We start from the raw sequence: 18,038 nt of genomic DNA, 5'->3' as shown, positions 1-18,038 counted from the left end.
TAGTTACGCCATTAAATGCTTTTATGGAAACATTTTTAGCGAGAAATGTGCATTTTACTTTCATAATCTTCGCTCGGTGAATGTGAAGGATGTTTGGTTTGATAGTTATGACGAAGAGGGAACGCTCCGTTCACTTGCATGGACAGAGTCTCTGGTTACTAAAGCAACCTCAACGTCTTGGCGGACTATATATCTGCTGATCAACACTACGAATGCTGGAAACACACCAGACACACCATGTGAAGTTATTTAACCCGATTATTGTTATTTATATCCGAGATTACTTAATCTAACCCGATCTAAACTCTATCACCCAAACACGGCGACGTTTGGGTTTCCTACCTCGGACTCCAGAGCAGCCATGTCCATGGCAGCCACGGCCGGCAACTTTCTTTATTCTGAGTGGAAATAGTAACATAGTTACGCCATTAAATGCGTTTATGGAAACATTTCTAGCGAGAAATGTGCATTTTACTCTCATAATGTTCGCTCGGTGAATGTGAAGGATGTTTGGTTTGATAGTTATGACGAAGAGTGAACGCTCCGTTCACTTGCATGGACAGAGTCTCTGATTGCTAAGCAACCTCAACGTCTTGGCGGACTATTTCTCTGCTGATCAACACTACGAATGCTGGAAACACACCAGACACACCATGTGAAGTTATTTAACCCGATTATTGTTATTTATATCCGAGATTATTTAATCTAACCCGATCCAAGCTCTATCATCCATCCAAACACGGCGGCGTTTGGGTTTCCTTCCTCGGACTCCTTAATCCTCGGACTCCTTAAATGGTCAGATACGCGCGTATCTGACCATTTTTGACACAAAATGGTCAAGCAACATTTTCGCTGCGTTACGCACGTACATGGTACGCGAGGTACGCGCTTGGTGTGTTCGCACCTTTAGTCCGCCAAGACGTTGAGGTTCCAGACACTCTGTCCATGCAAGTGAACGGAGAAGGGTCCAGCTGCAGGCAACGCCCATTTGTGTCTGCAGTCGGATGATATTGAGTGAACGGAGCGTTCCCTCTTCGTCATAACTATCAAACCAAACATCCTTCACATTCACCGAGCGAACATTATGAAAGTAAAATGCACATTTCTCGCTAAAAATGTTTCCATAAACGCATTTAATGGCGTAACTATGTTACTATTTCCACCTAGAATAAAGATAGTTGTCGGCCGTGGCTGCGCTGGAGTCCGAGGTAGGAACCCCAAACGCCGCCGTGTTTGGGTGATAGAGCTTAGATCGGGTTAGATTAAATAATCTCTGATATAAATAACAATAATCGGGTTAAATAACTTCACATGGTGTGTCTGGTGTGTTTCCACCATTCGTAGTGTTGATCAGCAGAGAAATAGTCCGCCAAGACGTTGAGGTTGCTTAGCATCCAGACACTCTGTCCATGCAAGTGAACGGAGCGTTCCCTCTTCGTCATAACTATCAAACCAAACATCCTTCACATTCACAGAGCGAACACTATGAAAGTAAAATGCACATTTCTTGCTAAAAATGTTTCCATAAACGCATTTAATAGCGTAACTATGTTACTATTTCCACCCAGAATAAAGAAAGATGTCGGCCGTATGCTTCTGTCCAAGCTCACTACTCTCTGCCAGTGACGTCGGGTCAAGCTCCACGCTGATTGGCTATCGCGGCTAAGCGCCACGCGTTGGAGCGTTGAAAGTTCAGATTTCTGAACTCCCGGCGTTGGTGCGTTGGGCGCGTTACTGCGTTTACGTGCGTAATTACGTGCGTCTGTCGCGCGTAACGCCCCTAACGTGACGCTTCATCGCATGTAACGCGTCTACGCGCCTATACCAATGGTTCCCTATGCAAAAATGCCGAGTTTGGACGCCCCTAACGCGAGTAACGCGTTTGGTGTGGCCGTACCATAAGTTGCACCCAGTACCGCGGGAAGTAGGGGTGCTGGGGGTGCTGCAACACCCCCTGTCCGAGGCCCTGTCTTATCACAGAAAACGATCATTTCTAAAAACTCCGGCCAAAGTGGAGATTTCTGAAAACGCCGGTTATGTGTTGTCGTGTCAACGGGGAGAAACGGGATTTTAGGTTCTGAAGCGTCACATTATGCACCAGGAAATGCTTAACGTCATGTGAGCGCCCGCTGTACCGTATTGGTCCGAATATAAACACAAACCCCATTGTAAGACGACCTATATTTGGAAAAAAGATTTGAAGACCAGATCTTGTTTTTATGAATAAATAAATTGTAGCCTATTCATTGAAATAATATACGAAAATATAAAGGCATAGAATAAAACACTGCATTGCCACTAAACAGTAGTGCAAATAGGCCGTACTGATGTGTACACCAAAGACTATTCCTGACACTCCTCTGCCCCGCTGTGTTCGCTCTGGCTGTGGTCGCTCCGAACTGTTTCGGCCCGTGGCAAAGCGAGTCATCCTCGCTGCTGTCCAAGGCATTTTGAGACGCAGCATTTATTTAATGCTCATATGACCTAGTGCTGAAAAAAGGTTACATGAAAAAGTGTGAGGGTAGCGGTGGTGCGCTAAACTTGTTCTGTGAGCAGCTGGATGTGAACCATGGTGTGAAGAAAGTGAACACAACGATCGATTTTCAACTGTGCGCGCATGCACTGGTGTAATTGAGCTGCGCTGCTATATATCTTTTTTATCAATGTAACGAGTTGCGAGTCTAGTGCAGGCTGAGTTTTTTTTTCCAGCACCCCCTGCTGAGAATACGTTCTCGCGGCTATGGTTGCACCAGATGTTATAAACATTAAACGGTCACATAAATCATTACTATTTTTAGAAAATGTTTGTTTCATATAATTGTATTGGAAGTCCTGGTTTTCACTAGGGTTGCTGCGGTGTGGACATTTTCACAACGAGTAATACACTCGTCTCAACACCGGTATTACCGAGTATAAACGGTATAAACTTTGAAACTATGTCAACCGCCACACAAGCATCGGTTTTTAGACCCTTCTCGTCCTTCAGTTGCCGCCAACGTTCGAAAGCAGCGCCTAGGATTATTCTTGATTTCAGTTTTTCTCTTTCAGCGTTTTTATTATCAATTACTCTCTGAAAAAGAGTTTTCCTTCTCTTTGCTGGTGGTGGTGGTGGTGGTGGTGGTGGGGATGTTATCCTGCTACCGCAGGATAACAACAAACAGGAGCTTGCTCTGGGTCACGAGCACTGCACGAAGGGGTCGCGCGCGGGGGAGGGGGAGTGCAGTACGACCGTTTGATTGACGTACTTACTGTCCAATGCAACGAGGTGGCAATCCAAATGATTGGCTGGAGTTTTTCGAGCCCTGCCCGTTCCACAGATGATTGACTTGTTTAATTTTCATGTCAGTACTTCTAACTCAGTGGCTGTAAGCGGGGTATGATAAGGATTTCAAGTAATTTTGCAAAAATGGCCAAAAAAGCAAATTCCGTACCCAACCTTTAAGCTCTTTTTTATTTATTTTTTTGATTTGGCTCCACCTCCTTCTATACTCCCGCCCACATTCCAGAGAACCCAATAAGTTTCCCGCGCCCCCTGCCCTCTTCCCTTTGTTGCGATACCCTTGGGAAGAGGTGTGTACATTTATATTGTAATCAAATCTTTGACCATCTTATAATTTATCATTATTTATATTAGTAATTTTGATTATATATTGTTTAATTGGAAGTCTGGGGTTTATAATCTATCCATAGTTATTAGATAGATTTCTGTGTTATGGGGAACTTTGTGTTTTGTTGCGATGTACTAGCATATAACTGACCCTCGTGTAGTCATGCTAGTTCCCCTTCCCCCCCTGTGTGTTTCGTAGAGTTGGAGTAAGGGCACAAGGGCTAAGGAAGCTATTTGTATATGTGTGTATTCAGGTATGTCTTTTATTCCTTTTATTTCAATCATTTCTGTTGTAATATTGTATGTAGTTAGCCCTTTGTTGCGATACCCTTGGGAAGAGAGTTGGAGTAAGGGCACAAGGGCTAAGGAAGCTATTTGTATATGTGTGTATTCAGATCGAATAAATGGACGTCGGAGTGCCCGAGTCCAGACACATCGTGGGTCACGTCATTCATTGCTAGAAAGAAACACAACGCAGAACGAACCGGTCACACAAGCATACGCAGTTTTTTTGAGACAGTAAGTAACTTGATACCGAGCTTTGAGTAAGCAAATAAAACGAGTAGCCTCGTAAAAGCAGAATATTAAATATAGCTCATGAAGGTCAGTCGCTGTTCTTTTGATAAAATTACATGGTTACGATGCAGGCAGCACAGAGAGAGAAGGAGAGAGACAGGCATGCTGAAAGCAGTGGCCAGACAGGGACATGCTCTGAACATGCAGGTGATCAGGTGAGTCATTTGAATGTAAGAAACGTTATTTAACGTGTTGGAGAGGAGGTAACGGACAATTTAAGGTTACTTAAAAAGCGGATAAAACTGGACCAGCAGCCGAGCGTACACGTTTTTTTTTCTCCAGACAATTAGTAGCTTGATACCGAGCTAAATGTGTGAGCAAATAAAACGAGTAGCCTAATTAAAATATGAGTCGCTGTTTTTTCTGATAAAATGACGTGTGGTCACAATGCAGGCAGGTGTGTGTGTATGTGTGTGTGTGTGTGTGTGTGGGGGGGGGGGGGGCGGGGCAGACATTACATTATTACATGCTTTGGGTATGTGGTATTTTTCCATTGGAAGCTATCCTTTTTGCTACAGTACTACTGGAAGAGCATAATTGTAATTGGTAGGTGTGTTTAAGGTCAGTAAGCAACTAACCAAAACAAAGTGTGTGTGTATGTGTGTGTGTGTGTGTGTGTGGGGGGGGGGGGGCGGGGCAGACATTACATTATTACACTATTCCTTTAGATGTGAATTCAAATGGTCAATGTAGTCCTCGAAACTATGTTCTAAATGTCCACATTTCCATATATAAATATATAGAATTGTAGGCAATGCACTTAACAAATAATAATAAAAAATTGGACCCCCCCAATGTCTAAACCATGGTTACGCCCATAATACGTGTTAATCCGCCGGTCCACCAGTAGTTATTGATAATGCGACGTGACTCTACAGATGTAGATATAATTTGTGCCTAGCTGAAGGAAGGAAAGTGGCTGAAGTGATTCACTGCCATGTATTACAAGCAGTGGAGATGGTGTTACCCCAAAGAAGAAGAGGATGACCATGAAGCAGCAAAATAGAGGCAACACACACACACACACACACACACACACACACACACACACACACACACACACACACACACACACAGTAATAGTTTTATATATATTTATTTCATGATTACAGCAGCACACTCATACAAAGACACACACTAAACAGTTTTGGCTAAAATAAATGTTTCATCCGCAACACGGTAGGCCTACTGTGTGTGTGTGTGTGTGTGGGGGGGGGGGGGGGGGGGGACACCTCCATGTAGAATCCTCCTCCATCCTTTAAAGACAGATTTGCATTGTGTTTACATGAACAACACTTTTTTTGCTTCATTTCAAATGTATAAATCAGCAGAATAAATACAATTCCAACGGTGAAACAGAGGACGAGATTAAGGATGAGTCCAAACACAGTTCACCAGACGATTAAACACACGTCCTGGGCTCAGTTTTCCGAAAGCGTCGTTAGCCTAAGTGATTCGTGAGGTTCGTCATACGATCATCGTACAGTTTTCACACCGTTTCCCGAAAGCATCATTGCACAACAAACGTCGTGAAAATACTCGTAGCTAACGAGGGCTCCAGGGGTATTCGTAGGATGCTAAGAGCATTGTTACTATAGCCCCAGTGGAGTCACCAACTAGACATTCCGTGGTATTGTATGTGTTTTATTAACACATAGACGCCTACCATTGAATGTCCAGCTGGCACAATTTCGCAATACACCAAAACCAGTGGTTAACGATGATATATTACTCATAGACTAGGCTACTGTTAGATTTAAACAGCAAAGAAAGAGACATGTTAGAAGTTAACAACATGTTTATTGCAGCAATTTAAAATTCCAATAATAAATGCAGCTGAAATGTACCGATCAAACGCCATGTCACAAGGCAACCATATCACAAGCCATATAATAAAATCAAATGATTCCAATGCTCAAATGACCTCCCTTTGTGTGGGAGGTCGCTATCGAGCTGCAATTGCTGTCTCCCTCTGATTTTAAATCAACCATCGTGGTTGAAATGTCCTCATATTGATCAATGACAGAAAACATACTGCAGGCCAGGGGCGCAACAGCCTACTTTCTGGGGGGTATGCAGACACATAGCAGGCGCCCCCCCCCCCCTTTTTGATCTGGGCACAAATTTGACCTAAAACACACTGATATTGAATCAAAAAATTATTTTTGAGTGCACCAGGACAGATATCCGGTGTTTTTTTTTAGAGGCAGCCTTTCTAAGATGCTCGGCCAGTGTAACATCATACCGTGCTATAAGAGATCAAGGATACACAGAAAATTTCCATTTCTAGGATTTCCTATCTGTGCATTTTGTCCCTGTGAAAAAGAGTTTCCTCGACGCACAATGTTGTTGGTAAAAACATATTTTTACTTAAAAACAGTCGAGTCACTTGCACAACTCAAGCCACCCTCCAGTCTAGAACTCTGGCCCTCTTAAGGAGCACCAGAAAGGGTGTGGCTCAATTAATCTATGAGCCACAGCTGCGGACTATCACAGGGCTAACAGCCAGACAGGAACACGTGAATCTTTTAAAATATGTTAACACAGTGAAGATGCCATTCACATCTTCACAGTCCCCCTCAGTGGCAGGTTTCTTTCTGCAAGGAAGAGTATGCAGTCGATCACTCGAGTCAACAGGCTCTCTGCAATTCGCTATCAATAGTTTTACCGAGGCATAAGCGTATGCCAATTCTTTCCACATCAGATAAGCATTTATGTGGTAACCACTTGTTTCATGGTGCTTCAGTATCTTTGAAAGACACTGCCAGTTATTTAATACCCCACCACTCTAGTTTCACCAAAAAGCTTACATGCAAAACAATAGACTCTGTTAGAACTGTTGGAGTACAGTAACCAATAGGGGTGGGAAAAATAATCGATTCTTCGATGTATCGTAATACTGTGTAGAACGATTCAGTCTCGACTCAGATATGATAATAATCTTATCTTTTTTTTTTGTTGGATTATTAATTTATTAACTTTTGTATTATTAACGGAGTTATAAAGTATCAACTTTATAACTCCGTTTTTACTGGGTCTATTGACATAAAACAAAGACTTGCATAGAGATTGAAGTAAAACAAAATAACCACAAACAAGTTCCTTTATTTTTCTTGTTATGATCCGTTATATTGTAGGCTCCATTCTGATCAGTACACAGTTGCAAGACAACAGTAACCTGTTGTTTTACTAGTAGTAGATTTAGCTAACCTGTATATTTACAAGCCTCCTCTTGATAAACTGACATAAAAACTACCTTCCCAATCTTTCTTTTTCTATGTTGTGACCCCGAGGGCTTTCTTCTCTGCCTCTCCATATTGAGGTGTCATCAGATGACAATACGGTTCAAATGAAGACACTCTGGCGCTCGACTACGCCCAGGGCGTAGTCGAGGGGGCGCCCACTGGAGCGCCGTGTGGAGAGGAGGGGGGAGGGAGGCGAAGGAGCGGGGAGGCGCCTTATCAGTGACGTTCCTCTGTTATTGATCATCATATCATGTACACAAACGCTAACCCTCATAAGGTGTTCGGGTCTGTGGGACCCGTTTTCAGTTTTTAGCTTTATAAAAGTGATACAAATAATTATTTTTTTGAACTAAGATTCATTGGCTTTGGCTCATTTTCTGTGAGGAACATAAATCAGAAAACATTTTCAAGGACCCCCCCCTGTATACCCCCCCATCACATTTATATTACACACAGGGTGTTCGGGTCCAGTGGACCCGGAGCTAGTCTAAGTGTGGAAATCATAGGTTCTGTGCACCCTCATTTTCCCTTTCTCCTGTGTGTGTGTGTGTGTGTGTGTGTGTGTGTGTGTGTGTGTGTGTGTGTGTGTGTGTGTGTGTGTGTGTGTGTGTGTGTGTGTGTGTGTGTGTGTGTGTGTGTGTGTGTGAGAGTAAAGCAGGTGAATGGGCCCTTGGTGTGAGCACCCACAGTGTGCACCCACTGTTCCCGCACAAGGTTGCAACATTGGAGCACCCAACACTATCTACACCCATATTCCCACACATTTCACCCTCTGTCTTGCGGGAACCAAGCTTGGGGATCTGACACTATAAAAAATCTCTGTCAGCGTGGTTCCATACCCCAACTGATCAAGATGGCAAAGCGATTCTCTGTTCAGACTGCCTTACAGTTGATATTTGAAGAGACAGGGTTTTGATGGTGATGCAGAGGAAACAGTTTCAGAAAGAGAGGATAACATTTCTGAAATTCAGAGTCTGACACTGAGTTTGAAGAGGAGGATCAGCATCAGCCAGCTCCGAAACGTAAAAGACAAATACACAATATACATAATACATAATAATATAAAACACTATATACATGCAACCAGTGCAAAAAATACATATGCAATACACACACAGTGAGACTCTGCCCCTCATGTGTGGTATAGACTGATATACGTATAATGGCTGTGTTCAAAGGCTTTAATGTGTTGTTCAGACAGATGTTATTGAGTATGTTTCAATTTCTAATGATGTTGATAATTTCCCAGTTATGCCTGTTTTATGATGCATTTCCTTATTTTATTACATGCTAATACGAAAATAAACAAAAACGAGTGGCACCTCTATTCATAAATGTGATTTAACAAAGGTAAAGGGAACAAATTTAACAAATGTGTTGTTTATATTACTTGCAATTGGGTTGAAGTAACCATTTGGTGAGTATTTAAAAAAAAAGTTAGATTATGTTGAATTAAAAGGCCTAAAATGCAATGGGTCCACCAGACCCAGCAGCACCTCCTGTGTAACAAAAAAACGAACACCCTATGAGGGTTACAGAAAATGCCGACTCAAATTATTTTACTTCCATCGCTTTGGCGCCCCCTCTGGTTCGGCGCCCCTATGCGCCGCATATAGTGCATACCCACTTTTTGCGCCACTGCTGTAGGCCTACATGAATCTATGGCGACACATTAGTGCCATAATTCACTAACGTGATAAAAGATGCATTCGGGCGTATTATATTATTCCACACGTGTAGATATTAACTGCGAGCGCGCAAATGATCTCTGCGCGCGCAAAACAGCCTCTCGCACGCGCAAATTACCACAGCGCGCGCAAAACAGCCTCTCTCGCGCGCAAATTACCTCAGCTCGCGCAAAACCTCTCGCGAAAGATGTTTTTACGCTCTCGCTCAAATTTAATTTTGGCACTATGGGGGAGGGAACCATGGCAGGGCGGGCTTTCCTATGATTGGCCGTTTCTGAAGCGCGATATTTGATTGACAGCCCTCCTCTCATTCAATTCGGAATTGTACAGTAAATGGCTGAAACGATAGTTACGTATTGTAACTCCAGATTCTATGAGTATAGGCGCAGCCTATACTCATAGAATCGGCCATAGAAGTGTCGGCCTCATTGTCCTTTAAATAGCTGAAGAAAAGCTGTTTATTGGGAGCAGAATGTCCGCCGGCGCCCGACTATATCTGCGAAATGCGGACGTCGTTGAGGCACGCCGCACGCGGACGTAATTGAGGCCCACGCTGTTGGTGGTCGGGGATTACAAAATGTTCAGTGCTACGGCTCACGCCTAGGGATAACCCAATAGCGATAGCCTTAAAAGGCTGCGCCTTTACTCATAGAATCTAGAGATACAATAAGTAGGTAACTATCGTTTCAGCCATTTACTGTACAATTCAGAATTGAATGAGAGGAGGGCTGAGGAGGGCTGTCAATCAAATATCGCGCATCAGAAACGGCCAATCATAGGAAAGCCCGCCCTGCCTTGGTTCCCTCCCCCATAGTGCCAAAATTAAATTTGAGCGAGAGCGTAAAAACATCTTTCGCGAGAGGTTTTGCGCGCGCTGAGGTAATTTGCGCGCGCGAGAGGCTGTTTTGCTCGCGCAGAGATCATTTGCGCGCTCGCAGTTAATATCTACGCGTGTGGAATTATATAATACGCCCGAATGCATCTTTTATCACATTAGTGAATTATGGCACTAATGTGTCGCCATATGAATCATGCTGAGACCAGCGGGTGTTTGAGAATTTCTGCAGCCGTTTTTTGTTGCGATTGTATGCCATAAAGCACTGTAGGCGCTTCGGTGAGGCTGTGATGAAGTTCACTATTTATTGAACAGTGTGTGGACAGTTACGATCATCCCTGACCTTAGTGGAGTGCACAATCGCCAAGTTTAGAGCTTGGATTCTGCAGTGAACGTAGACTGCTGCGGGAAACTGTGCTGCGATGCATGCCTTTCCCGGTTACATTGCCCACACCATCATACCCCTGCCCAACAATATGGGCCTTGTTAAACCGAATTCTACGATCCACCGAAAAGTGTGACCCCAGGGGACGCTGTTGCACATTTTCTCCAACATGCACGTTTGCATTATAACAAAAACATAAATAAATCATAAGATCTCCCCCCTCTTAATACTGAGATTAATGCTAAACAGTATTTTACACAGTATCCTACAATAGGAAATGTTAAAAGGTAAATCAGCGTAATTTAACCCTGACTGTAGCTTTTTATGGGTAAAGAAGCAATGGTGAAGGACTGTACTAATTGTATGGGTGCGTAAAATGCTAATCAAAACAAATGTATTTATTAAGCACCTTTAATAAAAAGGTAATTGGTTGGGGGGAGATCTTATGTTTTATTTATGTTTTTGTCATGCCTGTCTACGCTTCAAACTCGTGCAGATTGCAAAAAATATGCAACAGCGCCCACTGGGGTCACACTTTTCGGTGGGTCGCAGAATTCGGTGTAACACCGGATCTAGAGCAGCAACAGCAATAGCCGTGTCATCATTCAAATGCCTCTGCATTTGAATGATAATGAATTAATGGAACGTTGCATTTTTTTATGTTTCCACCAAAGATTCTAGAGTGTGCGCCAATCAATGAAACCTTATGCGGAATCAGAGGAAGTCTGCTCCCTTTGCTGCGCAAAGCATGTTTCAGAAATCAGCACATTTAAATAAATGCTATAGTTGTCACACAGACGCAAGCTATTTTTTATTTTTGTAATATGGAATTACTTCAGAGGAAAATGAACGCACAGTGCGTTCAGGATTAGGACTGATAGCATATGTTGGCCTAGGCCTAATCAATTGTGTTTTCATATGTAGCATTCATATTAGTCTATGCTTTTCGATAGCTACTCTGATGTAGGCCTTGATGGGAAAATATTTTTTTGCTGCCACAAAATATAGTTTCATCCAACAACATTCCTGCATCTCCCCCTCCTACAGAGCCCATTTCAGCACCATGTCAGTATACAAGCCTACGAATGTCGTTAGAGCAGTGCACGCTCGTTCATGTTAAGAGGAGTTTTGGGAAACGCTCTAAGCGTGGAGCGGCAGGTGAGCTTATTAGTCGAACTCAACGCAGGTGCGTTGACCTCTGTCAACATCGTTATGGCAAAGAGTGCGCTGTGGTTTGAACCCCAAATTGTCACGCCTCGTCCTGCTACGCGGTCCAACACTTCCATCTAGTGGCCACTTGACGCCACTGTACCCCATTCTTCCGTCACACCTGTCTTCAATCAGCAATCTCCACTTACTACTTCAGCCGGGGATCTCCATCCAGCCGGCGCCAGTTCGTAGTTTACAACTACCCAGTTCCTATCAGTCCTACCAGCATTCTCTAGTCCCAGTTTGGTGTTCCTGTTCTGTTGCTAACCCTCTCCCCTCTTCCCTGGTTCTCCGTCCGTCACTTTGCCTACATGTTGCCGAAATCCTGCCTGCCTGACTACCCGCCTATCGTCGAGTCCTTGCCCGTCTGACTGCCTGCTTACGCTGAACCCCCGCTTGCCTGACTACCGCTTGTTTCGCCCCAGCTTGTGATCTACCCCGTGTCCCAATAAACCCAGTTTCCTTTTACCCCGTCTCTGCCTCCCTGTGTACAGTCCAGCGCTTGGGTTTAACTAATTAACTAAACATCATATACAATTACTGAATAAAGATTATTACAATAAAATATACATTTCTCGCTCAAAATGTTATCAAAACCCAACTGAATTCTGAATCTACATCAAAATATTGCATTGTCCACTGAGAATAAAACAAAGGTCAACCATCTTGTTTGCTGATACCTACTACTCCCACAATTGCAACACACACCTGCTACTCCCATAATGCACCACACACCCACCTGCTGCTCCCACAATGCACCACACCCACCCACCTGCTGCTCCCATAATGCACCACAGCCCTGCTACCTGAACAGCTCTCGGCGCTGTGTTGAGGCCTCCATGTATACGGCCTGCAGTGCAGTGTCTGAGCGGAATTGTGCGCAGACATATGAACGCTTATTAAGAAGGTGACATATTTTACCACCAGGTGTGATTGTGATTAGCCTTTACAAGCCGTTTTGAAAATCCGCCTCTTCTGACATTACAAGTGGGCGTGTGCGTGTCCACCTAGATTTGTGCTGGATAGATGAGAAACGTTTGCTACGGTCCACTGGGTAGTCTGGTAGACTGATCTATCCATCATACATCTAGGTGGACACGCCAACTTGTGACGTCAGAAGAGGCAGATTTTCAAAGCGACTGGCTAATCACACTCACACCTGGTTGTATAATATGTTACCTTGATATGATTATTATGGACATATGCTGTTACGGCGGGGGGGGGGGGCACTAGGAGGACAAACAGCGGTGGGTCAGACCACGTGGCACAAAAGAAGAAACAAAGAGTTTATTGAAGTTCCTCTCACAACAACGTATACAGGCCACAAGTACGTCAGACCACTACGAGTGAGCATATGTGAATTTATTTATTATCTTCCGGTCATGCAAATGACTCTTTTATGTTGGTTTTGTGTTTTGGTACAGTAGTGGGTTGGGTGTTGTTGGTCTACCCAGCGGGCAACAGCTGCAGAACTTTCCAGACTAGATCTATTGATCACAAGAGTTGGAGAGGGGAGGCGGGAGGCGGGACTTCCTGTCACCCCGCAGCGTCGAAAGGGCCGTGGCCAATCATAAGCGAGCCCCCCTGCAGGCGCCCCCTGGAGGTCTGTTGAGGGCGTCTGCGTCTGTGCAGAGAAACCGGGCCGTATAAATAAACCAGATGGACGGGGGGAGGGTTGGGAGGGGATGCCGGGGAGAGTTGGTTTGGGTGGAGAACCAGTGCGGCTCAGCGGAGGGTGGAGGGGAGGAGGGGAGGGTGGAGGACCGGCAGTCCAGCGGTGGAGGGGAGGAGGAGGAATGTCCACAAGTCCTTTTACTGCACGTTCTCCATCATCTTCATGAATTCTGAAAACGGAAGACAAGAGAACTTAATGAGTCTCAGAAGGATCGAAAAATAAGATAATTAAAGCTTTGCTACTTGATGTAGGCCTACATATATTGTGTATACATTAATATATGTATTCCGGTTTGTTTATTAATATTATGTATGTATACTATATGCATAAAAATGAAGTATAAAGTATATATTTTATTCTCAATCCTTTATTTACGTTATTTACTTCGTGTTTGGAACACATAACTAGTTCCCTGCCCATCTCGTCACGTCATGACGTTGGAGTCTCTAAACAATTCAGTCTCATGTGATGTGACGCCCGTACCGTCATAGTCCAGCATGCCGTCGGAGTTCTTGTCTCCGTCCTTGAGCAGCTCGTCGATCTCTTCCTCCGAGATGGGCTCCCCGGTGCTACGGATGATGAGCGCGAACTCCTCCCGGTCGATGTAGCCGTCGGCGTTCCTGCGGGAACAAAGAACACGAGCCACGGTGAGACCCGGAGGAAGTGGAGCCGACGAAACTCGCGTGACCCAGAGGGTCGGAGGAGTTGGACTCGGCGGCTGTGGACGGACGGACACACGTACTTGTCGAACACGCGGAAGCACTCGGCCAACTCGTCCTCGCTCTTGCCGGCCTGGTCCTCCTTTAGCAGCCTCACCATCATCACCAGGAACTCCTCGAAGTCGATGGTGCCGCTGCCTGCGTTGGGGTTCAGGGCCGGAGCCAGGGTTCATGTGTTAGTGAGGGCCAGGAGGGTTTCTTTCAATGGAGATCATTTTTCTGCATTTCTGGACGAGCCATCTCATTATCTATAATTGAATACATACAGAGGGACTACTGTAGGGCCTATACTCTGTATATGTTATACTTTTATTAAAATATTATATCATTTGTGTGTGTGTGTGTGTGTGTGTGTGTGTGTGTGTGTGTGTGTGTGTGTGTGTGTGTGTGTGTGTGTGTGTGTGTGTGTGTGTGTAATGTGAACGTATTCAACTCCTGGTTACACAGTTATATAGCGCCGATTTTTTTATACATATATTAAAAACTTCATACAAATAAATTGACTAATTATACTAATAATTTTATATTTTTGTAAATAATAACTGTGCTCCGGACCTCATAGCTGGCTACGGCCATGGTCAGGCTACGTACATCATCATCATCATCATCGTCGTCATCATCATCATCATCATCATCATCATCATCATCATCATCATCTTCATCAGAGTAGTCACGACCCACACACACCGCGCACTCAGAACACCGCGCTGCATGTCTGTGCGTAATCGTGAACCATTACGCACGGGCTCCGTCATAATGATCTCGGTTGTTCTACACGTGCTGATGTGTTTATGTTCACACTGGTTACGCACCATCCTCATCGACCTCCTCGATGATCTCATCCAGCTCCTCTCGGGTCGGGTTCTGACCCAACATCCTCATCACCTGACCCAACTCCTTGGTGCTGATGTCACCGCCACCGTCTGTGTCGAACATGTTGAAGGCGGCCTGAAACTCTGGGAAAGAAAACGAACAAAGAAAAGCATGAACACACACAAACCAAAAGAAAGGTTTACGCGCTCTTTGTGGAATATGACAGCCTGTGGGTTTTGTGCAGAACCGCGAGACTTCGGACTCACCGGCAAGCATCTCATCGCTCAGGTACCCGCGGGCCTCCTGTTGCGCGTCAGTCTGGGGAAACAAAGAAACGCGCTTTAAACTAAAGCAGGACGATCTGTAGGGACGAACCAGAACGAACACCCATCCTTATTATAGTTGTTCTTTTCCCCTGAATGAGCCTCAAATGCGCACAATTGTGGCCAGAGACGATCACATATTATCCCATTCACATTCCTGTCATCATGCAGGAGTTATCGCGGGATTAACTTTGGCATGCCTGGAAACTCGCTCTAAGTGAGTTTTTCTATGGGGGACTCTTATGTGTGTCCATATGTGTATTGATTTAGTTTTGGGGGTAATTGGGCCTCATTAGTTGTCTGAGGGGGTGAGATAGGGGGGTAATCAACCCGGCTATTTCCGTCTCGCCCTGTATATGGCGATATGGACACACGACCCCGCGGAATCCGTCCCCTAAGCAGAAAGCGCTCCTGCGCCAACCTTGCTGAACTATATCCCCCTACCCCCTCCCCACCTTCGCAATCAGCCTGCACCCCCTCCCAGTCAGCCTGTACCCCTCCCCCCCGACCCGCCCCACACACGCACCCCAGTCAGCTGAAACCCTCCCGAAGACATTCCCTCATCAAACTCTCCTTTAGAGGTGGTTCCGTTTTAGTTGTAGTGTCCATAAATAGCAGCTTAATTAATGTTATTAATTATATTTTGCCGATTTTCACCTATAGTTTTCCCAGCAAAATCGCGTTGAAAGGGTGTCATGCATGTGTTGCAATTAATTTACAAATAATAATAAAACGTTTAGTCTGAAATGTTTTGGAATTTGGAAAGGAATCGCAGCTGATGCATTGGTTAGGGAGGAATGCGCACTGCTGAATTGAATAGGCTCTAATAGGCTATCAAAAGTATTATTCAAGTAAAGTCAGCAATCTGTAGTCAATGCGCTAAACGGACGTAGGACTTATTACGTGACGTGCGTCAATATTGTTGCTCAGTGCTCGTATTCGGATTCAATCATTCATATGTTCATCACGCAAATCGGTTGCTCTTACCATGTTTATGGATTAGTGTTCCCCCAAATATCCACAGAAAAAAAGGAGTGGTCAATCCGCGTGCACCCCAACAGAGAGACTAGACGTGAAGTCAGAGTTCACACACACTTTAAACGGGCCCCGCAGGCCACGCCCCCTAGCACCCGCGGCTCTCCAGAATTAGAATCTTGAACTTTTAGGGTTCTATGGACCTGACCAATCCCAAGCCTTATTGTTGAACACCAACCCCGCCCTGAGCACGTGAACACACAATAATGTAAACATTTGGTCATTCAAGGATTTTCAAATGAAAGTCCATTATATTTCTGAAGCTCTAAATCACAGTTAGTGTCAAGGGGCTTTACAGGCCGTGTATTTATGAAGACCCCCCACCCCAGGAGACAAGGTAAAACTCCATAATGATGAAGGAATGAAGGAACAAAGTGGGGATCCCTCCTCTCAGGGATGGTTAGGAGTGCAAAGGAGGCCATAATTGACTACTTACATAATAGGGTACAAAGGATATTCGTATATGGGAGTATATTGTTTCATATAAATGGATGTTACTTATTTCTACAGCTTGAACTACAAGTCCCAACCACCAGGGCACACACACACACCTGCTAACGTGTGTCTAGATTGTAGTTCTCAGATCTGTGAGGGTGGAATTGCAGGTGAAGAACGTTAAGTTTAGTCTGGTGTGTGTGACGCTTGAAGGCTTTCTACGTAAGGGAGGGACACGTTTTGTACTGATGGCCGCTTCTCCTCTCTGTGAAACTCAAGACCTCGGAGACCCTCCCTCTCCTCTGGGCTGAGCCCTGAATAGAAGCCTTGGGGTAGGGGAAACACTGTCCCCCCAGCCCCAGGACCCACCAGGACCCAGCAACACACCCACCTTATAAGGTGGCTGCCTCCTCGAGGAAGGGAGAGAGAGGGAGAGGAAGAGTGAGGGAGAGAGAGAGAGAGAGAGAGAGAGAGAGAGAGAGAGAGAGAGAGAGAGAGAGAGAGAGAGAGAGAGAGAGAGAGAGAGAGTGAGGGAGAGGGAAGAGAGAGAGGGAGGGAGAGGGAGAGAGAGAGAGGAGAGAGTGAGGGAGAGGGAGGAGAGAGAGAGAGAGAGAGAGAGAGAGAGAGAGAGAGAGAGAGAGAGAGAGAGAGAGGGAGAGAGAGAGAGAGAGAGAGGAGGAGGGAGGGAGGAGGAGGGAGAGGGAGGGAGGAGAGAGAGAGAGGAGAGAGAGAGAGAGAGAGAGGGAGGGGGAGAGAGAGAGGGGTTAAAGGAAGAGAGAGAGAGAGGGGGGAGAGATAGAGAGAGGGAGGGAGGGAGAGATAGAGTAGAAGAGAGAGAGAGGGAGAGAGATGAGAGAGGAGAGGGGGAGAGAGAGGGTAAGGGAAGGGAGAGAGAGAGAGAGGAGAGAGGGAGGGAGGAGAGAGAGAGAGGAGAGAGAGAGTGAGGGAGATAAGGAGAGGAGAGAGGAGGGAGGAGAGAGGAGAAGGGAGAGAGAAAGAGAGAGATGGAGATAGAGAGAAGGAGAGGGGGAGGAGTTGTGATGTGTGTTTACGTGAGGGCTGATAGAGGGTAGGGGAGGGGGGGGGGGTGGGGGGTCTTGAAGACCGGGCACTCTTCAGCTAGTGGAGTAATCCGACTTCCCATAGCTCCAGCTCCCTGGACTGGGAGACTTTACTGGAGGCACCATGGAGAGATGTTTCCCAGATCAGGTTAATTCAGGGCTTGGTGGAGACGGCCTGGGCCTGTGACCTCACTGGTCTGGTGGAGGTTTGTGTGGGTGTGGTGAGGGTGGGGTGAGGGTGTGGTGAGGGTGGGGTGAGGTGTGTGTGTGAGGGTGGGGTGGGGGGCAGAGGGGTATTTGGGGCTGATGCAGTCAGGGGTTTTCACAAGGAAGGAGTCTCTGTCACTCGTACAGAGAGGTTCACTAGTGGGGAGTAGGGCAGGACAGTAGAGTAGGAGAGTAGAGTAGGAGAGTAGGGTAGGACAGTAGAGT

At 45.4% G+C, this 18,038-nt stretch overlaps 1 protein-coding gene across 1 annotated transcript; it reads right to left on the bottom strand.

Annotated features, from left to right (window-relative positions):
* Positions 1-12,810: 12,810 nt before the first annotated feature.
* LOC132463275 (troponin C, skeletal muscle-like) lies at positions 12,811-16,222 on the bottom strand. The gene is made up of 6 exons (XM_060059325.1): positions 16,063-16,222; positions 15,019-15,070; positions 14,752-14,895; positions 13,963-14,077; positions 13,704-13,840; positions 12,811-13,389 (listed from the first exon to the last, which is right to left on the bottom strand). Exons 1-6 carry the CDS (start codon positions 16,063-16,065, stop codon positions 13,358-13,360), a joined length of 483 nt encoding a protein of 160 aa, XP_059915308.1. The 5' UTR covers positions 16,066-16,222; the 3' UTR covers positions 12,811-13,357.
* Between the last annotated feature and the right edge of the window lie 1,816 nt (positions 16,223-18,038).

Source organism: Gadus macrocephalus, chromosome 1 (assembly GCF_031168955.1).
Source record: "Gadus macrocephalus chromosome 1, ASM3116895v1".
NCBI lineage: Eukaryota > Metazoa > Chordata > Actinopteri > Gadiformes > Gadidae > Gadus > Gadus macrocephalus.
Note: the sequence above shows the minus strand (reverse complement) of the source record. Positions and strands in the feature narration are given on the sequence as shown.